This window comes from Amblyomma americanum, chromosome 1 (assembly GCF_052857255.1).
Source record: "Amblyomma americanum isolate KBUSLIRL-KWMA chromosome 1, ASM5285725v1, whole genome shotgun sequence".
Taxonomy (NCBI): domain Eukaryota; kingdom Metazoa; phylum Arthropoda; class Arachnida; order Ixodida; family Ixodidae; genus Amblyomma; species Amblyomma americanum.
In genome coordinates this window covers 20,735,826-20,761,821 of record NC_135497.1, presented here as the reverse complement: position 1 = coordinate 20,761,821, position 25,996 = coordinate 20,735,826, and the positions used below count along the sequence as shown (strand labels likewise).

General features: G+C 48.5%; 1 protein-coding gene, 1 long non-coding RNA gene and 1 pseudogene across 4 annotated transcripts in view; 2 read left to right on the top strand and 1 right to left on the bottom strand.

Annotated features, from left to right (window-relative positions):
- Nucleotides 1-25,996, top strand: part of LOC144131161 (uncharacterized) — a 279,476-nt gene that overhangs the window by 119,306 nt on the left and 134,174 nt on the right. The gene's annotated exons all lie outside the window — the stretch shown is intronic.
- Nucleotides 1,836-3,830, bottom strand: LOC144131129 (uncharacterized). 2 transcript variants are annotated; one of them, XR_013314561.1, is made up of 3 exons: nucleotides 3,459-3,830; nucleotides 3,217-3,387; nucleotides 1,836-3,061 (listed from the first exon to the last, which is right to left on the bottom strand). XR_013314561.1 is itself a non-coding variant. In XM_077664440.1 (2 exons), the coding sequence occupies exons 1-2, from the start codon at nucleotides 3,403-3,405 to the stop codon at nucleotides 2,672-2,674; spliced, it is 579 nt and encodes a 192-aa protein (XP_077520566.1). In that variant the 5' UTR covers nucleotides 3,406-3,830; the 3' UTR covers nucleotides 1,836-2,671. The 2 variants fall into 2 exon arrangements, 1 of the variants encoding a protein (XP_077520566.1); XM_077664440.1 differs by having other exon boundaries at nucleotides 3,217-3,830.
- Nucleotides 18,434-25,996, top strand: part of LOC144110759 (inactive selenide, water dikinase-like protein) — a 42,321-nt pseudogene continuing 34,758 nt past the window's right edge. Inside the window, exons 1-3 of the transcript XR_013309919.1 lie at nucleotides 18,434-18,551; nucleotides 18,919-19,026; nucleotides 19,559-19,634. The product of XR_013309919.1 is annotated as an inactive selenide, water dikinase-like protein (transcript). The remainder of the gene's footprint in view (nucleotides 18,552-18,918; nucleotides 19,027-19,558; nucleotides 19,635-25,996) is intronic.

Sequence of the window (25,996 nt, the reverse complement as noted above, 5' to 3'; positions counted from 1 at the left end):
GTTCTGCTAACATCTCGTTAATACATCGACCCGTCTGGCCGATGTACTTCTTCCCACACGAGAGGGGGACTTCGTATACGACTCCAGTCTTACACTCTGTGAGCCTGGTTTTCTGTCTGTGCGCTATCGAGCACTCAGCTCCAGCACGATTGCTCTCAGGCTCGAGCTTCTTTCGCACAGCACTACAAATCCTTGAAAGCTTATTCTTTGCCATGAAAATCACGTCCGCCCCGTATCTCGCCCCAACTTTTTTGAGCCGGTGTGAAATTACATTCCCTGAACGTTCAGGACAATCATATCCGAGCGCAACACTTGGCAGCATGTTGTGTCGGGATTTCTACAGCGACATTTGAGCTCACTCAAGCTTTCGGATCCTTTCTTGGTGAACAATTCCGCAAGTGTGGTTAAGTACCTGTCTGGGTTGGATAAGAAAAAGTACTCTACCTTCAGCATCGATGTGGAGGACTTATTTTATTCGCTACCCCATGCTCAGCTCATGCAGAGAGTGAAAGACTGCATTGTAAACGACAATGACGAGTTGGTGTTCGTGGCGGGGTGCGGGGGTTTCCATAGAAAGTTTCCTGGAGCTGCTATCATTTTACCTAGAGTCAACCGTTGTTGGGCGGGGCGAAAAGGTGTACGTCCAAAAATCGGGTGTGTGCATCGGCTTCCGTGTGGCACCCCTTTTGAGCGATATTTACTTGAGCAGGATGGATCAAGAACTGGCACAAAATCTTGCTGACCTCGCGCTAAAAGTGTTCCGTTACGTCGATGATTTTTTAATCATTCTTAAGTCGAACTCTCCCAGGGCAGTTCCGGACGTCGTCAAAATCTTCAAAGATACAGGTAGTGGCCTGCGATTCACCTTCGAACTACCCAGCTCAGCTACTCTACAGTTTTTAGACCGACCGCAGCGGTGGCCAAGTGGTTGAGCATCCGCCTCGCATGCGGGAGGTGCGGGGTTCGATCCCCAGTGCCGCCGGGTACCCACCGGGGATACAATGGGTACAAGCTTTTCCCTGGTCTGGTGCTCGGCTTATTTAGGGTGAAATGCTTGGGAAATGAGTCTTTGACCCCACCTTGAGAAAAAGAAAATACCTTGTGTCAAGGCGTATTTGGCCATAGATGCCCTTGCGCCATAAAAAAAGTTTTTATACCTCCGGATCCATTATCTAGAGAGCAGGGTCTGTTGGGAATATCACCATAGGACAAAAAAAAAACCTCTCTTGAACGTCAGTTAGGGGCATTCCACACTCGTCAAGGCGGGTATAGCGACTTCATGCTTAAAAGAGCTCTTGGGAAATCCTGTACACACAGAGCGGAGGCTAGCTTCCTGGGGCAGGTAGAGAGGCTGAAAGAAGCCGGGTATCCTGATCTGAGTTGGCTCAGATCTCCGAAAGGATCCTGTTCAAAGGAGGGAGGCCCATGCTAGTAAAAAAGAGGACGGTGGACGTAGACAAGTGGTGTGGGCATTCCATACATCCATTGAATTTCACACCGGCTCAAAAAAATTGGGGCGAGATACGGGGAGGACGTGATTTTCACGGCAATGAATAAGCTTGCAAGGAATGTTATCGGCGGTCGCACGTGCATGACAATCCTTTCGACATGCGTGACGATGCCCACCGAAGGCATTTCAGGCTGTCGAAGGGACTTGTACGCTGGCTAAGCGAAGAGCGCGGAACATGCGTCACTGACAGCCCCCTTCCTTTCGCCGTCTTGTCCATCGTGCGTCGCGCCGAGCCCGACAAAGAGGAGGCCGTCACCCCCCCCCCCGCCCACCCTTCCCTCCTGAATGGGGGGGGGGCGGAGATTCCGCAAATAGTTTCCCAGAGGCATCCTGTTTTTTTTTTTTTCATGGGGTCAAGGAAGGTGGCCCAAGCAGTGTGAGGCAACGTTCTCTGTTCATTCTAGAGAAGCAAGCTTACACTGCAAAATTAAACCTTGTCTTTCTCTTCCAAATGCAATTAACTAGGAGTCCTGTCCAAATCCATTTCAGGTTGTTATGTGGGCACCCCCAACCTTTTTTATTTCCGTGTAACTCCAGCACTTCTTCACCTTTGTCATTGTAGCCGCTATTGTTCAAGTACCATGCAACATCTTGTTATTAAAGGACCTTTTTAATTGGAAATGAGAGCATGTGCACAGGGTGGAAAGCGCGTGATCTGCCAGGAAACACTAAAGCGGCCCCGAGAAGGGATCTTTATTAAGGATGCCAGCCATCTTGGGCCTCTCCACTTGGCAACGACGACAAAGCGTGTGCGGTCCCTATGGTTAGGCCCCAGCTGTGGAAGCCATCCTCGGACACGACCATGACCTTCGACATCTGATGTTTTTATTTAAAAACACAGGGACCAAAGTCGTGCTGTATGCAGTGCAATCGCCATGTGGTTCCATAATCATCCATTTAGCCCGGCTCTTTGGACGGATTCAGGAAACGACTGAAAAGAACAAAAGTAACGAGCAAACAAAGGCGCGCTGCATAAAAGTTAGAACGTAAAGAGACGAAGGCACGCTGCGCTAATGCTGTAGCGAGGTCTAACATGTAAAATTTCGCGGCTGGCGTCGATTTCTACAAAGCGCGAGTAGTGCCCACGGAAATAAACAAAGGCGCACTGGAGATGGGTAAGTCTGTATACAAGCACGAGTTTTTGTCTCTATCAGCGATTTACTAGCTCACACCGCGCGATTTTGATGTCTGGCGTCGATTTCGACAGAGAGGGAATACGGGCACGAAACGGGACGCTCGCGATCTGCCAGGAAACAATGAGGTGGCCCTAAAGAGGGCCGTTTGCAGGAGCACTTCAACCGCGACCTGCAGCGGCGTGGCGGCGCGGTGAGCAGTAGGCCCACAGTGGTCCGTCTTGTGCCCTTTGGCTCCGCACCGACGACACCGGTGCACGACGTACACCTCTCCTGGTCTTGCCCTTGAAGCCGACGCTATCCCTGGTCCGTAGATCTTGACGAGGGCCGCGACGATAATCTTTGACATCTGGTCGATGCCCCGGTCTGCGGCAAACAAGGACAGCATCGGCTCGCCAGAAGCATCCAGGAAACGATGCTGCAAAAAAAGTTACGTTACAAGCGCCGCAATTTGGCGAGTTCTGCACGAGAAAACTTGCGAAAAACGATGCTGCAAAAAAAGTTACGTTACAAGCGCCGCAATTTGGCGAGTTCTGCACGAGAAAACTTGCGAAAACGTTGTTCAACCCTTACCTCGTGATTGAGAACGTGCACGCCAGACAAGCGCTTCATCGTGGCTGTCAGACGGCGGTTCAGATGGCGACGCCGGCGGTCCTCAAACCGCACCTTATGTGGGTCGTCGTAATGGAGTTGCAAAATTTTGAACACCAGCACGACGTGCTCCTGCAGCAGGAAAACGAGGTCCTGGAATGCGCAAGGCATGTAGGTAAGCGGTACAGCACTTCATGAAGCGAAATTTGAGATAAAATGCGTACCTTTATGTCGCTGGCGATTTCTCGCGGGTCAGCGCCTTTTGGGGGTCGTCGCAATGTCGTGGAAGCAAGAACTGTACAGAAATTTCAGCTGGCTGCGCCGACGAGCGCACCACGCAAAAAAAAAAAAGCCATACCTGGACAGCTTCCGAAACGCGCGCGCCGCCGCCTACGCTCACGAAGAGAATGCCCGCAGACCACGCACGCCCGGCGGCCGGCCAGCCGGCCCTAGCGATTCCCTAGGCACTCTAGGGACAGGCCGAGAGAGGCGCGGCGAACCCACGTCCGGTTGAGAACGAGGGAGAAGCAGAAAAACGTCACGGAGAAGCGCATCCCATCGACCAATCAGCGTTTCCAGCCCACCTGCACCGAAACGCTTCTGTCATAAACCCAGCGTCTGTGCGCTCGAGGAGCTGCTTTCCCGCACAGCTTGGAACAAAATGGCGGACCTTCGCGCAACTCTTCTCCCTGCGGGAGCATATAGACCTCCTGCATGTTTGTAAACAAACGAGGTGGCGCTGCAGTCGCTAGCGAGCTCGTAGTAGGCAAAAGGTCGGGGAGTGGCGTCGCGGATAGGTGTTGAGCGCGGGTTTTCAAGGCTTGTAGGCGCGTTTCCAGTTTCTGCGAATCATAGCAATGGTCGATGCTTCCAACTCAGTAATTTGTTGAAGTACACGAGCTCGCGTTGGCCACGTGCTGCCTATAAAGAGAAATAGTTTGCTCTGTATTGCATATATGGTTAGTAGTAAACATGTAGAAAGCATTACTGCCGTTTATTTATGCGCTAGGCATTGAATAAAACAAGTTTTGACACTCTGCACTAGCCGGAATGATTTTACTTCGGGACAATAGTGAGGGGAAGTGCTGGCCTTGTTTCGTCGGAGCAGACATGCGCTCATCGTCTGCTGACATACGTACGTGTCGCGCTGTGCGAAAAGTGGAGACAGCGTCGTGTCCCTGATCTCCTGTCTCGGTTAGCGCTGTTTTTAGCCGCATGACCACGCACCAGCCAGGCCAACTTGTCCTCTTGTTAAGCTGGTCGATTTGGTTAAAATTGTTGATTTCTAGAATTATTTTCTTTCCCATATCCCTGAAGTATTGTTTCGTGACGAAAAATTATAGCAAAATATTGAGTACAAATATACAGTATTGTGCGTTTTTATCGCTGACACATTCAAAAATTTCCCCGCCTCAACCGCTGGCTCATTTGCGGTGAAACTGCACACAGAGCTTGCGTATTATGGTAACTTTTGTATCGTAGGATGTTTGACAACGGTACTTACTTAGTTGAGCCGTGCATGATGCGAAAACATAATCGTCTACGTAGAGATCGGCAACCAAAACCCGCAGACGACGCTTTTTCGCTGAAGGGCGGCAGTGGCGTCATCTGTTTGCGGTAGCGCAAAGCGTCACGACAAGGCCGTCGAGGAGAGCGTTGCAAGGAGCGCGGGTCGTTTGAATATGCCGTTCCTGTCGTTTCGTCTGCTTCTTGAATCCAATCCAATCCACGGAGCTGTGCTGACGTGTCTCGCATGGGCTCCCGCCTCGAAGCCACTTTTCGGCAGAAAGAGTCAGCCTTCGGGCTCGAATATTTTGGACGACATCCGGGCCATTGTCCAGTGCCTGCTGCAGCCGGATTTTGCCAATCTACGGACACCTAGGCATATTGCCGGCTGACTGCCGGCCTAGCCATCGAGCTCGACCTAGCTCGTCACCTCTCCGCCGGGAACTGAGCGCCCAGGGACCCGCACAGATGGAGTACGCCGTGGAAGGCGAGAAAATATCACCGTCGGAGCTCGAGGCCGGAAAATGGGAAACCATTCTTCGTTACCGCGACCGACAACGAGGCCTGAAGAATAAAGGGCCCGCATCAACCGACGACGAGCCTGCGCAGGGGCACGGTCAAGGCAAGTCTAATTCCAATTTTCCATCGCGAAAGAACGGGAAGAAGCTACTTGCACTCAGCAAGAAAGCCCTCCTCCCGCGCTTACCGACCGACGACTACAAAATCGTCTGCCGACCACAAGGTTGGAATCTGAGGGACTTTGCGCCCGGACTACTACTCTTCTGCGCCTGCGAGGTGGCCAGGCTGCCGTATGATACGGTGAAGAATGAAGACATTATCAGAGTCAATACGGCCAACAACACCTTTACGCTATGCACGCCCGATCGTCAACGGGCGACTGCATACGCCAATATTGAAAAACTGAACCTCCAAGATCAAACCTACAACGTAACGTCGTACGTGGCGGCGCCCGAAGACTCGGTAAAAGGGGTCATTTACAACGTCTACGCGGGAGACTCGCCCGAAGCGGTTCGCCAAGGCTTCGGAAACCGAAACGAAGGAATAGAAGTTGTGGATGCCCGAAGGATCGGGAAATCCAGAACAATACAAATCACCTTTTTTGGAAAGAAGCTACCCAGCCAAGTAATCTATCAGTGCGGCGTCTTTCGGGTCCACCCCTTCAGGGAGCAACATGAGGTATGCTACAACTGCAGGAGAGTAGGACACCGGGCCGATGTCTGCTACAAACCTACAACGAACCTTTGCCGCCGCTGCGGAGAAAATCACTCGCCTCCACCTGAGGGAGAACAGCCAACCTGCCAACCCGTATGCATCGTCTGCAACGGGGGCCACAACACAGGCAGCCGGAACTGCAAATTCCGGCTGATCAACAAGAACAAACAAGGAACGCCCCATGGCAACCAGACACCCAAGCAAGGGGACAACGACTCATCACTACACGGACACCAGTCTAGGCCCAGGAAGAAGGAACACGGTGCTACCGGAAAAGGAGGAAGCCACAGCCGGAACAACTCCAGCTCCTTCCCGCCCCTGGGGAACCCTGCAGGGAACGACAAGAGAAGCTCAAGCCGCGGACGCAGCGATAGCCGCTCCAATAAAAAGGTGAGCTGGCCAGCAGAGGCCTCCCAATCTATTGACGCTCGAGAGAAGGAGTTTCAGATCCAACTACAATCCCGAGACAGAGAAATTGCCAGCCTTAAAAAAGAGTTGGCTGACATTAAACGCCTGTTACAAGCGCATCAGGTACAGAATGTCACTGCGGCTAGAATGCCACCCACCGCGTCCCAGGATTCGACCAATAATGCGATGGAAACAGACGCTATTTGCCACACTCCCTCCAACGCGTCCCAGTCTTCAGCCCATAACGCGACGGACACAGACGCCAGAATAGCAACTAAAAGACCGCATCCTACAAAAGAAGGCGAGGAATCCAAAAGAAAGGCCGCGGCTTCGGAAGCCGACACCCCGCAGCCGTCGAAAGCGCCTACCAAAATCAGGGCAGACATCAATACTCTGTCAGAGAGAACTAGCGCTATATCAACAGAACAAGCAACCTTCCAAGGCCTCGTTACTACCAAATTTGCAGAGATAGATATTCGCTTTGCAACACTAGAGGGACAGGTATCCCAAATAGCCACCTGCATGCAGCAAATAATGGATAGGCTTACAACTATCGAGGCCCGCCTACCCCCCACCTTGGATCTGTCCACGACGCCACAACCATCTATAACCCAACATGGCACCACGCCAAAAATTTGAAATCTGGCAATGGAACTGCAGAGGCTTCCGCCGCAAGCGGGCCCACTTGCAGCTCCACATCCAACAAGCACCGTCTGTTCCAACCCCAGACGTGATTGCATTGCAAGAAGCTAGCGGCAGGGCTACACTGCCAGGCTATAAAGCATATCTGCCACCTCATTATGATACTAGTAACGCAGCCGGCTCCTTCACAACCACTCTGGTGCATAGAAATATCACCGCAATTCAACATTTTATAAATGATTCGGAAGAAGATTACACCCTACTTGAAATAGTACCAAGGCAAAAAGGAGGCTCAAATCTCTTCATCCTTAATGTATACAACCCTCCCAGAAACAAAGGCAATGGACTCCCACACTTGTTGATAAACACAGTAAAGCTGGCTGCTAGGGCTCAACTATTAATTGTGGGAGACTTCAACGCTCAACACCCAGCATGGGGATATACCAAAGCAACTCCGAAAGGAAACCTGCTCTGGCAAATCATACAGTCACTAGGGCTCACAACGCTAAACAACCCGAGCGACCACACACGCATGGGTAACAGTGTATGTGTAGACACATCTCCAGACTTATCCCTCTCTAAAAACGTCAAGGACGCAAAGTGGGTCAACACCGGGCAAAACCTTGGTAGTGATCACTTCATCCTTAGCATCACCTTCCCCACGACAAAACTTAAAAACAAAGCAAAAGAAATACGAACCACGGATTGGGACAAGTTCAGGCAACTTCGCGACAAAACAGCTCCAAAGGAGATCTCTAACCTTAGCGACTGGGTTATCTCCCTGAATGAGGATGTCAGCTCCACTAGCGTTGTGGTGCCAGTTGAGAAGGAGGAGCAGATTGCAGACTCAAAACTGTTACACCTGTGGCAGGCACAAAAAGGCCTCCAAAAACGCTGGAAGCAGCAAAAACACAACAAGCGACTCCGCAAAAAGATCGCTGAAATCGAGAGGCGAATCGAGGAACATACACTTACTCTCCAAACACAACAATGGAACCAAATATGTGAAAGCGTCAATGGACAGCTCGGAAATAAGAAGACATGGCATCTTCTAAGACACCTGCTCGATCCAGAACAAACACGTCCCGTGCAACAAAGTCAACTGTACAGACTCATACATAAATATGAGGGTACACCTGAAGACCTCATCAAAGAGCTAGCAGAACGTTATCTAAACACGAATGATAGTACCACACAACCAGACTACCGGGGGACTCCTAATCCAAATTTAGACGCAGACATCACAGACGCAGAGGTCTGGTACGCAATTGGAAAACTGCGGACAACATCTGCGGCAGGACCAGACAAAGTAACAAATAAGACTCTCAGGAACTTAGACGCAACGTCGATCGCGGCGGTTACAGACCTTATGAACAAATACTGGCATGCAGGCAACATACCACCAGAGTGGAAACACGCGAAAATCACTTTTATTCCTAAAGCGGGTAAGAAACTCAGCACTGAGAATCTACGCCCAATTTCATTAACATCATGCCTAGGCAAACTCATGGAGCATGTCATCCTCAATAGGCTCCAAAACTATGCGGAGGACATGAACCTCCTACCTGAAACAATGTTAGGGTTCAGGGCCCAACTATCTACCCAGGACATTCTCTTGCAGCTTAACAAGGACATAATTGAAGCTGACGAGGGAACAGGAACGAAAGCAATATTGGGTTTAGACCTTGTTAAAGCTTTCGACAACGTCACCCACAAAGCCATCTTGACAAACTTGTCAGAAATCAACCCCGGAGAAAGGACGTACAACTACATCCGATCCTTCCTCACTAACAGAACAGCAGTGATAACGGTCGGAACAATAGAGTCTGCCCCAATCAAACTAGGAAGTAAAGGAACGCCACAGGGCTCCGTCCTGTCCCCTTTCCTTTTTAACCTCTCCCTCATCAAAATTCCCCCCAAACTGGCACAAATACCAGACCTACATCACACGTTCTATGCAGATGACATCACACTTTGGGTAACCAAAGGATGCGAAGGCTACATAGAAGACACACTCCAAGCAGCAGTGGACATCATCGAGGCATGCGCATGGGATTCCGGCCTCACTTGTTCTGAGCAAAAATCTGAACTCTTCGTGATCCGTCGTAAACAAAGAGGTAGGCGTACCACGACATCCCCCCCGCAAATAAACGTCTATGTTAATGGACGATCTGTCAAAGAGGTACAGACCATGAAAATACTGGGGTTGTATTTACAAACAAATGGTAAAAATACTGACACACTCACTAAGCTAAAAAGCACGGTAGAAGCGACGGCGCGATTACTCCGCCGCATAGCTAACCGCAGACAAGGGGTGAGGGAAAGAGATTTATGCCGCCTAGTGCAGGCCTTTGCGCTGAGCAGGATACTCTATGCCACCCCTTATCTGAAATTTTCGAAAGCAGAAAAGGACAAATTGGATAGCATGATACGGCAGGCCTATAAGGCTGCGTTAGGACTCCCACTAAATGCCTCAACCGAAAGGCTTATGAGGTTAGGAATACATAACACCTACAATGAACTGAAAGAAGCCCATTTAATGGCTCAAACAGCGCGATTAGCCAATTCCAGAACTGGCAGGAGTATTCTTACCAGGCTCGGAATTAACTTTCAACCTACGAATAACGATGCTAAAGTAGACTTACCCCGCGCCTATAGGACGGCCCTACTAATCAAACCACTCCCCAAAAACATGCACCCCTTACACCATGAGGGTAGAAGACAAGCACGAGCCAAAGCCTTACATAAGAAATACAGACAGTGCGCTGCAACACTTTATGTAGATGCGGCAGAATACAAAAATACCAATGCCTTTGCAGTTGTGGTTGTGAACGAGAATGGTGACCACATCGTCTCGGCGACAATCAAAACGAAATCCTCTGAAACGGCAGAAGAGGCGGCTATAGCCCTCGCCCTAGCACATACCCAAGGGAGCATCATCCTCAGCGATTCCAAAATGGGTATCAATAATTTCGCTAAAGGGCGAATTACAAACACCTCCCTTAGAATCCTTAACGCAACCAAATTCTCACCAAATTATTCCGAATTGATATGGGTCCCAGCCCATTCGGGGAATCCGGGGAACGAGGCAGCCCACAATAAAGCCCGAGGTTTCGTCGACCGGGCAGTGGATGAGTCTGGCTCCCTGAATTTCACGAAGGACTCAATGATCACATATCATGATCTCACCAATCATTTTAAACTAGAGAGGAGAATTTTCCCCCCTCCAGACAAAACACTTACTAAAGAACAAGAGGTTACGTGGCGTCGTCTACAGACGAGATCGATACGCACCCCATCACTCCTCGCGCACATTTATCCAGATCTTTACAACCCAAACTGCAAACACTGTGGCCAACGTGCTACCTACGATCACATCCTGTGGGACTGCAAAATAGAGCCACCTCCGGGTGATCTAGTTACAGCTCCTTCTCTCGAGCGGTGGGAGACCGTGCTGGCTAGCTCTGACCCCAGAACGCAAGTTTTGGCGGTGGAGTGGGCTGACAAAGTCGTCGAGGGCTATGTACTCTCGACCACTTAACGCGACCTCTTGCCAAGCTCTTCCCGGCGAATAAAATGTTTTACAATCAATCTGCTTCTTCTGAAGCGCTTACAACATTTTCGACTAATTAAGCGGAAAAATATCACAACAAATGATTTAACGAGGCCTAACCTTTTAAAGAATATTGTTTGCAATGCTCGCCTCGGCGGCCTAGTCGAGACGCTTTCCGCTGCCGAAAACAGATGGCGCCACTGCCGGTTCTCAGCGAAAAAGCGTCGTCTGCGGGTTTTGGCTCGCCGATCTCTCGTAGACGCTTACGTTTTCGCATTATGTGCGCCTGAACTAAGTAAGTACCATTGTCAAACTTGCTACGATACAAAAGTTACCATAATACGCAAGCTCTGTGTGCAGTTTCACCGCAAACGAGCCAGCGGTTGAGGCGGGGAAATTTTTGAAAGTGTCAGCAATAAAAACGCACAATACTGTATAAATTACGCTTTTTAGAAGTGTGGTCGTCAAAAATTGTGAGGTAATTTCTTTGATTTCAGTGCCGCATTTCTTTGACCAAAGCGAAAGCGAAGATGCCATAAACGAGGGAATAAATTTTAAGGTTCGTTTTGCGACCTCTCATATTTTCTGCGACTGGATCACTCACCTTCGTAATTCGCATGAAAATAAAATGATTCCATTTGTCGCAAACTATTCCTGAGACGTTGAGGAGCGTAATAAATCTCTCGATTTTATTCCCTACACGTGCAGTACTGTGTTAGTTATTTCTTGTAAGAAACGTTTTCATGTAACTATGCATGCATAAATACTGATCATATAGAAAAAGAACTAATCGCGTCATCGTACAGAACAGGGTTTTATGTACATGCTGGCATAAAAAAACTGCGCACTATCTACTCAATTATTTAGACCTTGGGGGGACTTGACGACGGTGTTAATTATAATTACCCAGAACTGCACCAGGTATAGCTATAAATAAAAGGAATTACTGAAACTAGCGTAGGAATTTCATATTTGCACCAAGTTTATTTGCATATCGCATGCATGAATAACGAAAACACTTTTCATTGCCGCGTCCCCTCTCAATCTCGCCACGTGTCTGTTAGTAGCACGCCTGGGGCTGCTTCTTTCCAAACAAGCTTCGCGATCATGTACTACCTCATGAAACATGACACATGCATGATGCAGTGAAAAAGCATATGGCGTTTAGCACACTTAAGGTACGCTATTCTAAGCACACCAACGCGACCGCGCAAGATTGACACAACTTACCAGACTTTTTTCTACTCGAATGAAATAATTACGTCGTCATATCAAGAAACAGTTTCAAGTAAATAATAAATGTCATAAAACGCGCCATTAAAACATGGTGTGCTATTAACAAAAGAACGCATTCCTTGGGGGCGAGTTAACCTATCGGCGCCCCGTGCACTCCGGCTCAAGGTGATAAGTACGTGTGTAGCTGCATATGTCTTTTTTTTCCTTGAGCAATTATCAGCCTACTATCCTGAAGTTCAAGTGAAGGAACGCAGTAACTTGCGTGCTATTAAGTGCATTGAGTGGCAGTGCCTATCGACTCCCAGACTTCGCGCTTTACTACAGTGGCCCAATGCCTGTTAGCCAGTTTCCGAATGCGGCATTTATGCGCGAGAAACCTATCGAGGCTAATTTAATATTTTTTATGCTACTACGCCGATCCAACAGTGACGCAGCTGGTCAATACATGCTGCTTCTGCAGTGCACAGGCTTGAAGCAGCCGCCGGTAGCTGCGGCAGCTGCGGTGGGCACGGGCAAGCAGAACCTGTTTCGCCTACCATGCGAAAGTTGCTGCTAACATCAGCGCCACCGCATCTTCGTGACGTCGCGGGGTGAAGGAGGTCCATACAAGAACACTATTAAGGGTTAGTGTTCCTGTATATGAGCATATACAGGAACACTATTGGATGGATGGATGGATGGATGGATGGATGGATGGATGGATGGATGGATGGATGGATGGATGGATGGATGGATGGATGGATGGATGGATGGATGGATGGATGGATGGATGGATGGATGGATGGATGGATGGATGGATGGATGGATGGATGGATGGATACGGCTGAACCCTTTACATCGGGCGGTGACTCAAGCCACCTAGCCCTGTCTTGTGAAATTTTACTCCTGTCTTGCTTTTAGCCACCAATCAGATAACCTTCGCTTGGTTACTTCTAACCTCTTAAAATCCACTTTCCCTTCACTATCCCTAAACCCCAATGCCTTGGGTAAGTCAGCCCCGCTGCCTTCCACTGTAGGGTGAAGCCCTTTACAGAAAAGTATCAAGTGTTCAGCTGTTTCCTCCTCCTCTCCGCACGCAATGCACAAAGTGTCTATCTCCTGGTACCTGACTCTATACGTCTTAGTCCGCAAAACTGCAGTCCTGGCCTCAAACAACAAAGAACTTCCCCTACAATTATCATAGATATTTTCTTTGACAATTTCCTGTTTAAAGGTCCGGTATGTTTCTAGTGCCGATTTCGTCAGCATCCCTGTTTTCCACAAAGCTCTCTCTGTTCCTTTAACCTTTTTCTTAACCGATAATTGCTGATTTGCCCCCTTACTGCTGTCCAGATATTTGCTTGTCAATTTTCTAGTTCGCTTTCTCCATTTCGTGTCAACATTCTTTATATACAGGTATCTGAAAACTTTCCTAGCCCACCGCTTTTCCTCCATCCTTCTCAATCGTTCCTCAAATGCTATCTTACTGCTAGCCTCTCTGCTCTCGAAAGACGCCCATCCCATATCACCCTGTACCCCCTGATTTGGTGTATTGCCATGTGCTCCCAAAGCTAACCTCCCTACTCCCCGTTGCCTAATTTCCAGCCTTGCTTGAACATCTGGCCTCATACACAGGACCGCATTCCCGAAGGTCAGGCTAGGGACCATCACCCCTTTCCAGATCCCTCTTACCACCTCATACCTATTGTAATTCCACAGTGCCCTATTTTTCATGACAGCTGCATTCCTACTAGCTTTATTCATTACATATTTTTCATGCTCTGTCAGATACTCAACACTGTTATTTATCCACACCCCAAGATACTTGTACTCATTCACTACTTTTAGCACGAACTCCTGTATTCTATGCTCGCCGCCCTCTTCATTAAATGTCATGACTGCAGATTTTTCCTTACTATACTTGAAGCCTAATCTATCTCCCTCTGTACTGCATATGTCTAACAACTTCTGCAGGTCTTCCTTGTTGTCAGCCATTATCACTATATCGTCCGCATATATTAGTCCCGGTAATGTCTGTTTAATCAATTCCCCTTGCTTGAAAAAAGATAGGTTGAAACCTAGTCCGCTCCCCTCTAGCTTGGCCTCCAAACCTTGCAGGTACAACATGAACAACAAAGGGGACAGAGGACATCCTTGTCTAAGCCCCCGCTGTATCTCTACAGGCCCTGATACATTTTTTTCCCATTTTATGAGCACTCTGTTACCTCTATATATATCTTTTAAAAGATTAATTACTCCATTTTCCACATCCAATGTGCCCAATATGAACCACAAATGCTCCTGAGTAACGTTGTCATAGGCTCCCCTAATATCCAGAAATGCTAGCAATAAGGGCCTATGTTCCTTTTCCGCAATTTCTATACACTGTGTCAATGAAAATAGATTGTCCTCCAACCTCCTTTGTTTCCGGAACCCATTCTGTAGTTCCTCTAACACCCCCTCGTTCTCCACCCAAGCCTGCAGTCTATCCTTTATAATTTGCATCACCACCCTGTAAACCACAGATGTCACTGTTATGGGGCGATAGTTACTTACGTCTGCTTTGTCCCCCTTTCCCTTATATATCATGTTCATTCTACTTAATCGCCATTCATCGGGAACTTTCTCATCCACTATCATTTTGTTCACTACCTGTATTAATGTTTGCTTGGATTTTGGTCCTAACTTCTTTATCAACATAATCGGGATACCATCTGGTCCTGTTGATGTGCCACTAGGAACCTTCTTCTCTGCCCTTTCCCACTCTCCTTGCTCAAGTGAAGCTATTGCTGTAACCGGTCTATCCTCCTTCGATAAATTATGTACCACGTGCTTTGCTGAAAATTTTTCCGTCATCCTTGTTCTTATGTGTTTTATTGCTTCATCCCCTTCTAGTCGAATACCCTCATCTGTAACAATAAACCTTTGTTCTAGCCTAGTTTTATTACTCATTGCATTTAGATGTTTCCAGAATTTTTGGGCTGCTTTTCTATCCTTTTTATTTACTTTTGACATCCATTGGGCACCCTTTCTTCTAATTTTCTCATTAATCAAATAGGATGCGTCTCTTCTACACTTTATGAAGGTATCCCATTTTCTGTCTACTTCTGGTTTTGGTTCCCCCCTCTTCTTGGAATATCTCTGTTCCCTGGATGTTTCCTTGCGCTTTTCTATTGCCCTCTTGACCTCCTCATCCCACCAACTCTTGGGTTTGCATCTTTTCCCTTTTAGCTTTACTCGCACCTTAGCTAGCTCTAGCTCCAGTAATCGAGTTAATTTGGTATAAGTCCATTCTGTTTCACTATCCTCAAAAATTACTTTCTCGATTTGTTTGGCTGCTACTTCCAATTGCTTTTCTGAGTAAAAATTTCCCCCTGATTGTTTATCTTGATTCAGTCCTACATTGCTTTTTCTTCTGAAGCTCAACTTGATACGCTTGTGGTCACTACCTAGACTTCTGGAACCATCTTCATCTATGCTCATTACCCCTAATCTGTTATACATCCTCTGTGACATTAGTGCATAATCTATCGTCGAGTGCAGACTCCCCGCCTCCCATGTTATGAGCCCTTCACACTTCTCGGTGCTGTTGCATACAACTAAATCATGCCTGTCACACATGTCCTGCAGCATGCTTCCTGTCGAATCCGTGTACCCATCCAGGTCTTCTGTGTGCATTCATGTCGCCTAATATAATTATCTCGCCCTTTCCTCCTAGCTCATCAATGTCGCTTGCAATACATTCTAACATTTTCCTGTTTTCCTCTTTGGCATTAACCCCTGTCCACAGGTATACAAAGCCAAGGAGTGTTTGCTTGCCTGCCACTGTTTCTTTTAGCCATAAATGTTCCCTGCTTCCCAGTCTAACCCTTTGAAAATTCATACTTTTATGAATGAATGCCCCAATTCCACCTCCCTTTCTGCTGCCCTCTGTTCTATTGCAATATTCCCATGCGTAGTCTGGGTTACAGGGTGGTTGCTCCATGTCTCTAAGATGTGTTTCCGCTAAACCATATACCATTAATTCCTCCTGTCTTAACTGTTCTTCTATTTCCTCCCATTTCAGTCTATTCCTTCCACCTTGCATGTTAATGAAACCTATATCTGAATTAACTTCTCCCTGGCGTTTGCGTCTCTTTCTTCCCCTATGGTTCCATTGTCCGTTTGATCTTAATTCTTCCTTCTCTACACTGGTTCCTTCAGAGCTCTGGGTCCCCCCAAAAAAGTTGTTGCCTGGCGACCTATCCTACTACCCACCTTCTTGCCAGTGGCACCACCGTAGTGGATGCCATCCTGTGCAAAAGGGTGGGGCCTAACCTCGTACACTTCCCTGTTGACCTCCATCACCTCGTATCTTAGTCGTCGACTCAATTGCCTAATTACCCGATTAGTCTCCACGACCCTCCTTTCCGTTTCGCGAGCCTGCCTCTGGACCTCTGGGATTGTGCATATGGTCACATGCAAACTCTCAGAGGCCTCTCTAAGCCTACGCATCCCCACCTCCAACTGCGTCTCTAGATTCTGGCTCCTCCCCTGCAGGACATCATTGAGACCAGCATGGATGACCACAAGGTGTTCGCCATCCATGCTGCCCACCACCACCTCCCGGGCTCTGGCCATTGCATCCACCATGCACTTTCCCGACTGAGCCTCCACCTGCACCCGCCTGTCTGCCTTCACTGCCGTCAGAACGCCTCCCTCAACCCTCGCTACATTCGAGTCCCCGACCACCAGAACTCTCCGGCGCCCCAAACGTTCGCTTCCTAATTCCATTTGTTGGCCTCCGGATCGCTCTAGCTGACTCTCCTGCCGCTGTACGCTATTGTCGCGAGTTTCCATGCCCGCTTTAACCTTTTTCATTTCGTTCTCATTTTTCTCACTCAATGCTCGCTGCACTACAGCACTGTACGATCGACGAGCCTCGTCCCCCACCTGACCCTTCTCCGAACTGGGGTGCCCAGCCGGCCGCGACCTGAGCGCTTCAACCTGTTTTTCTAGCTGGGTCCGCTTTTCCCGCTCTTCTTTAATCTCGCCCACCATTCGCTTCAACAGGGCGGCATTATTCTCCTCCTTTTTAATCAAATCGGCGACCTGAGCTTCCAGCTTAATCCGTGCCTCTCGTTCGACCTGCCGGTCCGCATTAAATGCATTAAACCCAGCTTCCCATTCCCCTTTTAACGCATGAACGGCGTCCCCAAACCGCTTGCACATCTTACACACGAAGCTAGCCTCATCCGCCTCGGCTAAGCTCCCGAACCCTGTCTCATCTAAGTAACACCAACGGTCGCACTCCTGGCACTGTACTAACTCCCCGTCCTTGTCCTCCTTAACTTTCCTAGCTTGCCGACCCATCGTCCGGCCGACTACGCCTTGTGAAAGCCCGCCAAAATTCCTATGCGTAAAAACCCGCCAAGAATATTACACAAAACTTCGGCACTCTTCAACGTAAAAGCCCGCCAAAATTCCTAGAGAAGAAACCTTCGGCACTAGTCAACGTAAGAGCCCGCTAAAACTCCTGCACAAAAACCTTCGGCACTGCGCAACGTAAAAGCCCGCCAAAATTACTACACAAAAAAACTTCGGCACTATACAACGTAAAAGCCCACCAAAATTCCTACACAAAAAGGGTCATCTGACAGCGCCGCCATACGGCGGACGCGCGCTCTACGGCGGGCAGAAACAAGAAGTACTGAACTAAAGTGCATACTTGGCGGGGTCCTACCGGACTGCACAACGTTACTAGACTATAGGTCTAGTAACGTTGGGGACTGCATGCGCAGTAGTAGCTCTGTGTCGTGCGCCAACTTTCGTTAACTTTATGGTCGTTGAGGGCGCTCGGTTGACCTGTTTGTTTTTCATGATCATCATCATCGTCTGCGTCTCACAAATGATTTCTCTCCTTTCACTGCCTCCTTGTGCATTTGTCGTGTCTTATTATTTCGCACCCTAGTAATGAACGATGCGAATATGACAGTTCTTTAAATCCTAGCGGTGAATATTCTGTTTGCTCGCATGCATGCGTGAGACTTTCTGGCATCTTTGCTAAGGCAATGGATGAATGATGAATACTCAAAACATAGGCAAATGACAAAACATTTACTACTTTGAATTAAAATAACCGACACCATCTTGCTCAACAAGTTAAATCTAGCGCCACGCCGCCCGTAGCTGCCCTTCCCTAGCGGCAAAAGGTATGAACTAGAAGGTACGCGCTGTAGCAGTGCCAAGTGTGCAGGCATCTAGTTGAGTAGGTCTTTGACAGAAAAACCCCTGACGCTTCAAGCATGTTCTTCAGGGGGCATTGGATAGAGATTATTGCGATGATATGCGCGGGGTCTCGCTACCTAGCTGAAGATAAGCATGCAGTGAAGAACGTTCACTGCTGTTCTTATTTTAACAGCACGAGTTCACTGAAGAGCACCAACACCATACATTGACCATATCGAGCAGACGGCATACACATGGTGATGATGATATGCTGTAATCACTGTATGCAATAACACGGCAAGAAAACAATAAAGTTTTATACAAAAAATTAGACTATATAAACTACTGATATGATTTCGTGAGCTGCTGTTCGTGCGTGAGAGTCGTGCGTCAGCAAAGCATGTGAAAATTTCATCCAACCGAATCCAACCTCAATCGCCTCAATTCAACATGGCGACTTCCACGGCAGCGACTCGTGTTGCTGTATATGCTCCCCCAGGGAGCATATGCACAGAACGCTGCCGCATTCTGCGATGAAACACTTCCTTTACAGGTGACCGTAGATAAGTGTTTTATTGTTTTGCATTCAGTACATTGTCTGTGTAGTGCAGCGCCTGCCTTCGGAACATTTTCACAGGGTGCATACGGCAGTAAACGCATATAGGTATATGTTCCCTAATGGAACAGGATTTGAGGCAGTGTTATGTCAAAGTTCGATCAATCTTACGTCTCTCCTGAGCTTTAAGCGTCGATGCTTCCTCTCCTGAGCACTGCGAGCTGTCAGGGATGCAACTGCACACTTATTCAGGATTTCTAGCTTTTTGCTATATCCCTCGCTTGTGCGGCACGTATTCAAGTCGTTTGCCATTGTCAATGGTTTTTTTTTTTGTCACTGATTTCTACCTTTTATTTATTCTTAGTTGCGCACCATCAGCTGTGCTGTCGGCGATTCTCCGAGCTCGGAATTCTTCCCAGGCACGGGATCCTACCCACAGACCTCCCTTCACCGCACTCACCAGTGTTCTTTGGTATTTTTTGTTTCTCTTGCGCTTAATTGCATTGCCAGTAAACAAATTTGTGCAGTTTTTAATTGTATGCAGATTTTTAAATGCGCTACAAATTGTTGTATGATGCTAAGCTGTGATGTGAGATATCAGGCTTCTTGCTAGTGAAGGCATGCTTTTTTCCATTCTCTCTTCTGACTTATCCACGGCAGACTGGTCGCAATGTTCAATATAATACCTACATGTTGGTGCAAGGCACCATGATGGGAATTAATGATAGCCCGTGCCTCCTATATTCAAATTGGTGTGTGGTATTTCAGCCAGCTCATCTTTCAGTGTGATTATGACAATCATCCTCACTCTCCTCAGAGAATGTATGTAGGTGCATTACATAAAATCTGTTCATTTCTTTTGTCATGGGCTAGCTCATCGCTTTTTTATTTACTTACATTACATCTAATTTTAGTTTCTAAAGCAGTAGATAATTTCCTCTCTTGCCATTCATGACATTGAAACAGCCACTGAGAGTTGTTGCTCTGGATGTATTTATTTGCAGTTGCCAGCTGCCAGCATCTATTGGGCCATGCGTGCTTCCTGCCCTCGGCTGTGCCATCCCTCCTGAGCTGTTCATGGTAGTTATTCTTTTTCAGTGATACATATCTTACCTGCCTATTTGGAAAAATATTTTCAAACCTAGCTTGCAGCTAGGTTTAGGAATGCATGCAAACTCTACATGCACTTCACAGCAGTACCTCAGCTTATAATTACAGGAACTGTAGACTTGTACAAAATATATTCGCTCATGTAGCACTTGATGCAGCTGCTGTTAACATAAAGGAGTTGAGCCCTGCTTCAGGTGCTTTGACATTGCACACCTGTTGCCTGTTATGTGCACGTGTCCTCGAAAAGGCCCTATATGTTCATTTATTCCTTTAAAAACATTGTGCTCTACAATGATGGTTTACCAGTATTTCTGATACAGAGACCAAAATGTCAGTCAGTAATATAACATTGCACGACGACACCAATCCTTGTATGGCATAGCATCCTTGCAATGCCCTGGCCAAGCTGCTGTCGGCACAGATTTATTGCTAGTTTATTGTCACGGCATATGGTTATACGGCACAGTTTGTACCTCTACCTTCTTAAAACTGCATCCTTGAAAAATTTAAAATTAGTTGAAAGAAAATTGAAGAAAATATCACAGTAACTGCCTCACATTTTGGTGGACGCTTCAACCTTGATGTAAGAGAGTGATGTGGGAGGTAATTATAGAAGAGGTGTCACAGCAGAGGGCTGACGCCCTTGTTAGATGCCCCCTCTTTAGTTAAACATACCACGCAATTAACACATTTGGTACAAAACAAACATGAGGCTTGCACACTCACGAGGACCCTCAGATCAGTCAACAAAAGGTGCCAATGTTGCCGTACTTTAGAGCTTTGGTCTTAAAAGTGCAGCTGACTGCCGCTCAAAATTGAGAGCAAAAATATGTCTCCTTTTCCTCATGTCCAGTCCGCAGTGCTGGTGCCATTTGCAATGGTGATTGACATTGAGTCGCATGATGCGCTGTCCGTTCCTTGAGTTGGTAAATTTGTCTGTCGTGTGAATCTGCCGTTAAAATTACTGCAGAACAATGGTTCTCCAGTTGATCTCGGTAAGGTAAATTTGTCTGTCGTGTGAATCTGCCGTTAAAATTACTGCAGAACAATGGTTCTCCAGTTGATCTCGGGTAACTGTACCCTGCGCCACCTGCTACCACCCTTTTTTCTCAAATTTCCTAATCTTCTTTGGCCACCTGATTGCCACCCATTCATGCATTCACCTACTCTTTACTCTTGAAATCCTCCCAGTTTTGTAGTGCAGTATTGCTTATATCTTCTTTGCATTACACATGCTTTGCACATCCTCTTTTTTCGATTATTCAAGCTACCTCGGTTCCTGTTGCATAAGCAGCTGCTGTCTTGCTGTTTAGAGGGCAGGGGTACAGAATTTTAAACACCAACAATTTTGATTTTTTTACTGGTCGTAAACAGGAACATTCTAGCAAGTTTCAATCACAGGTACTGAGTGCAACATAATATTGGCCGACCTAGAAGTCACTTCAACCTTTCACCTTTTAATTGAAAACAAGGGGCGCAGCCTCAAATTTTGGTACGTCACTGATATCACCTTTCAACAGTCGCTGCTTGCTAGTGATGCTGATGGGGTCCTGTGGGCTAGTTAGCAGAACTTGTTGGCATAGTCCGCTCGGTCACGCACATAAAACATCTGTGACCACTATAGAATGACTACAGCAGCACTAACTATGGCCAGTGTTACGTTTCGCCTACGACGCGCGGTATAGCCTGCGCGGATGCAACGGACGCCGGGGCTTCGTTCAAAGTGGCGGTCATTTTGGCCCGTTCAGCGCTGCCGCAACGCCTCCCGCCAAGCACGTCCAGGCAGGTTTCAATGCCACGTGTCTTCGTGTGTGCGTGTGTGTGTGTGCATGTTGGTGCCCACGCTTGTCAAAGCGCGGCAGCCGGGGAGAGGAGCTCCCCAACTGGGAGGCGAGGAGGTCTGACCGGCGCCGGCCCGGCGGACGCGTCACGTCACGTCTCAACATGTCCGTGCGTCGCCGTCACGTGCGCCTCATCCTGAGCCGTTCCTTCTTGCCCTCGACTCCGAGGGTATAAAGGCAGCGGCCCCGGACGCCAAAGAGAGGCTTCGATTTCTTCCGTCGAGTAACGTGGTCGCCCTGACCGGCTGCTCTTTTGCGATGCTAGAATAAACAAGTTGTTCTGTTGGCAGTCGACTCATCCTTTGCCAGGACCTTCGGATGTTTCCAGCTGTGCCCCAGGCCGCCAGGCCAACGCTACCCTTGGGGCTTGCGACCCATTTGCAACAACTGGTTGCCAGCAGTGGGATCGCGACAACGGAGGCCAGCAGCAAAGATATGCGGTCAACTGTATGCTGAGCAGCACAACGACCATCCGGGAGCAGTGCAATGAGCCCGGTGTGATGACTGGTTGCCTGCAGCGGAACGACTGCGCTGAATTCTTCGCTGCTAGGTTTGGTGAGTGCGGGACTTTCTTCTTCTGAGTTTTGCCAGGCTTTTGTTAGTGTCAGAAACAGATCTGGTAATTGTGGTTGTCGTTGCTGCCGGGTTAGTTTGCGGCAAGACAATAGTAGGCAGTAGAGAAAGCAGCATTCGGAGCAGCCATGGATTTGAAGTCGTTGCGCAAACCGAAATTGCTGGAGCTTGCAAGAGAGTTGGGTCTGGATGTCTCAGACAAACTCAGAAAACCAGAACTGCTAAGGGCTATTCTTGAGTTGGAGGCTGAGGATGACGAGTTGTCGGAATGCCTTGAGACCATTGAGGAGAGGGCAAAAAGACAGGAGCGCAAACGTAAAGAGCAAAAAGAGAAAGACGAGCGCGAACGTAAAGAGCAAAAAGAGAAAGACGAGCGCGAACGTAAAGAGCAAAAAGAGAAAGACGAGCGCGAACGTAAAGAACAAAAAGAGAAAGAGAAAGAAGAGCGCGACCGTCAACACGCTTTGGAAATGAAGCGTCTCGAGGTAGAGATGGAACGCGCTCGTAATGGAAGTCAGGCGCACGGTGCAGGAGAACGAGTATACTTCAAAATGACTGACCTGATGCGGCCGTTTAAGCTTGGAGAGGACATTGGTTTGTTCCTGGTTAACTTTGAGCGAACGTGCGAGAAGCATGGGTTCTCTCGGGAAACGTGGCCACAGCGCTTGCTCACTTTGTTACCCGGCGAGGCGGCCGACGTAGTCGCTCGCTTGAAGAGAGAGGAGGCAGAGGATTTCGACCAAGTGAAATCGAGTCTGCTAAAAAAGTACAGGCTGTCAGCGGAGGCGTTCCGTCGGAAGTTTCGGGAAAATGAAAAAGGCAGAAGTGAGTCATATACAGAGTTTGCCTACAGGCTTATGTCAAACATGCAGGAGTGGCTCAAAGAAGAGAAAGCGTTTGGTGACCACGAGAAAATTCTGCAGTGTTTCGGGCTGGAACAGTTTTATAGTCGGTTACCTGAGAACGTGCGGTACTGGGTCTTGGATAGGCCAGACGTTAGTACAGTGGCTAAAGCCACCGAGCTAGCCGAGGAGTTTGTGACGCGTCGGGCTCGCGGAGCTAAGGACGGTCAAAAGGGTGAATTTGGCTCCAAGTCTGAGAGGCCGAAGTTCACACCCATGAGAGCAAGGGGGGACACACGTAGTGCGGATGCGAGTGAAAGCAGTCCGACCGAACGTAAGGAGACGGCGGCAGCTGAAGCCGAACGCAGAAAGCGGTTCCAGACGAGGCAAGCGCGCGTGTGTTATACGTGCCAGAAGCCGGGTCACTTTTCGGCGCAGTGTCCAGAAACAAAAACAAAAGTCGTGTTTTTGTCATTATGCAGCACTGACGAGAACATGAAGCTTCTCGAGCCTTACATGCGAGACTTCCTCATGAACGGGAAAGAGTGCCGAGTGCTTCGTGATTCTGCAGCTACAATGGATGTAGTTCACCCCTCTTACGTAGAACCCGATATGTTCACGGGCGAGTGCGCATGGATCAAGCAAGCCGTGGAAGCTCATAGCGTGTGTCTGCCCGTAGCAAAAGTGCTTATTGAAGGACCTTTCGGAGCAATTGAGACGGAGGCCGCAGTGTCATCTATGCTGCCCCCCCAGTACCTGTACCTATTTTCGAACAGGTCCGATCACCTCCTGCGCGAGAAGGGGCTTTTGTTTGGTGAGGCTAGCGTTCAGGCCTTAACCAGATCGAGATTTCGGGAGCTCGCTGCGAAGGCGGTAGTTGCGGGGCCGACGTTGTCGAACAATGAGAAAGGGTCGGAGGCGCAGCAAGCTGATATTCAGAGCACGTCCGAACTGAATAAAATTGAGCCTGTAGCGTTGAAGGCACCAGGTACTGGAGAGGAAATGCCCGACACGGGAAAGTTAGAAGAACTATCTGCAGATTTGCTCATCGTGCCTACGTCAGATGGACTTAATAGGTTGCTAAAAGTCAGCCGGTCGGCTTTGATAGCCGAGCAAAAAAAGGATGGCAGCCTAGAAAACATGCGCTGCAATGTCAAGGAAGGTATCGCCAAGAAAAATGCTCGTTTTGTGGAAAGAGGTGGGGTCCTGTACCGGAAGTATCTAGACCGCAGGGGAGTGGAGTTCGATCAGCTGATCGTGCCTCAGTGCTACCGTCAGGATCTGTTGCGCTTGTCGCATGGCGGTTCGTGGTCCGGACACCTACGAGTTAAGAAGACTAAGGACCGTCTCTTGCAAGAGTACTATTGGCCAGGGTGTTTTCGTGACGCAGAACACTTTGTGAGGACATGTGACACCTGTCAGCGGGTTGGCAAACCAGGGGACAAATCGAGGGCGCCGTTGAAGTTGGTACTTATCATTACGGAGCCTTTTAGACGGCTCGTTATGGATACAGTGGTACCTCTGCCGGTAACAGCCACGGGGTACAGACACATTTTGACTGTGATCTGCCCAGCGACAAAGTTCCCTGAAGCAGTGCCGCTTAAAGAACTCAGCTCAGTTGAGATAGTCAATGCACTACTGTCCATATTTGCGCGAGTTGGTTTTTCTGCGGAAATCCAGTCAGATCAGGGCACAGTGTTTACTAGCGCTTTGACGACAGCCTTTCTCGAAAGGTGTGGGGTAAAGCTGTTACACAGCTCAGTGTACCACCCACAGTCGAATTCCGTTGAGAAGCTCCACTCCGTCATGAAGCGCGTGTTTAGAGCATTGTGTTTTGAACAACAAAGTGATTGGGAGCTGTGTCTGCCTGGGGTGATGTTTGCATTAAGGACCGCGCCGCATGCGGCCACGGGGTTTTCGCCAGCTGAGCTGGTGTACGGTCGCTCGCTGCGGTCTCCACTTCGCATGCTTCGAGATTCGTGGGAAGGCAGGGGCGACGACCCAGTCGTGGTCGAGTACGTGCTCAGGCTCTTCGAACGCTTAAGAAGGGCACAGGAGTTGTCAGGTGAAGCAATGGCAAAGGCCCAGCAGAGGGCCAAGGTTTATTATGATCGGACAGCCAGGGCCCGTCGTTTTGAGGTGGGTGATGAGGTAATGATATTGCGCACATCGCTAAAAAACAAACTCGACGTGCAGTGGGAGGGCCCAGCACGGATTGTTAAAAAACTGTCGGACGTTAACTACGTGGTGAGTCTGCCAGGAAAACGGAAAGCACAGCAAGTTTACCACTGTAATCTGCTCAAACCCTATAGACAACGGGAAGCAGTGGTGTGTATGATAGTAAACGTTCCCGAAGAGCTTCCGGTCGAGCTTCCGGGACTAGGCTCAGTGACGAACAGGGAAGACACCGATCAGGTCATTAGTGACTTACTCAGTAAAGCACCTCGGTCGCCTGAGCAGAAAACCGAGCTACACCAACTCTTACAAGAGTTTCAAGGTTAATTCTCTGAGAGGCCTGGTAGGACTTCTGTCCTTACTCATGAAATAGAACTTACCTCCCCAGAGCCAGTACGATCCAAGGCGTACCGGGTGTCACCCCGCCAGCGCGATATTATGGAGGCTGAGGTAAAGAAAATGCTACAGCTCGGTGTTATTGAGGCGGGTGAGAGTGATTATACCTCCCCTTTGATTTTAGTTGAGGTACCGGGCAAGGAACCTCGTCCTTGCGTCGACTACCGCAGGCTTAATTCCATCACTAAGGATCAAATTTATCCGATCCCTAACATCGAGGAGCGCCTTGAGAAAGTTAGTAGCGCTCAGTTTATTTCCACCCTAGATCTTGTCAGTGGTTATTGGCAGGTTCCACTTACAGAAGAGGCTAGTAGGTATGCGGCGTTCATTTCACCAATGGGAACATTCCGTCCTAAAGTTTTGAGTTTTGGTTTGAAGAACGCGCCATACTGCTTTTCAAGCCTCATGGACAAAGTGTTGCGGGGACAGGAAGAATTCGCTTTACCGTATTTAGACGACGTAGCGATATTCTCCGCATCCTGGTCTGAGCATATGGCACACTTGC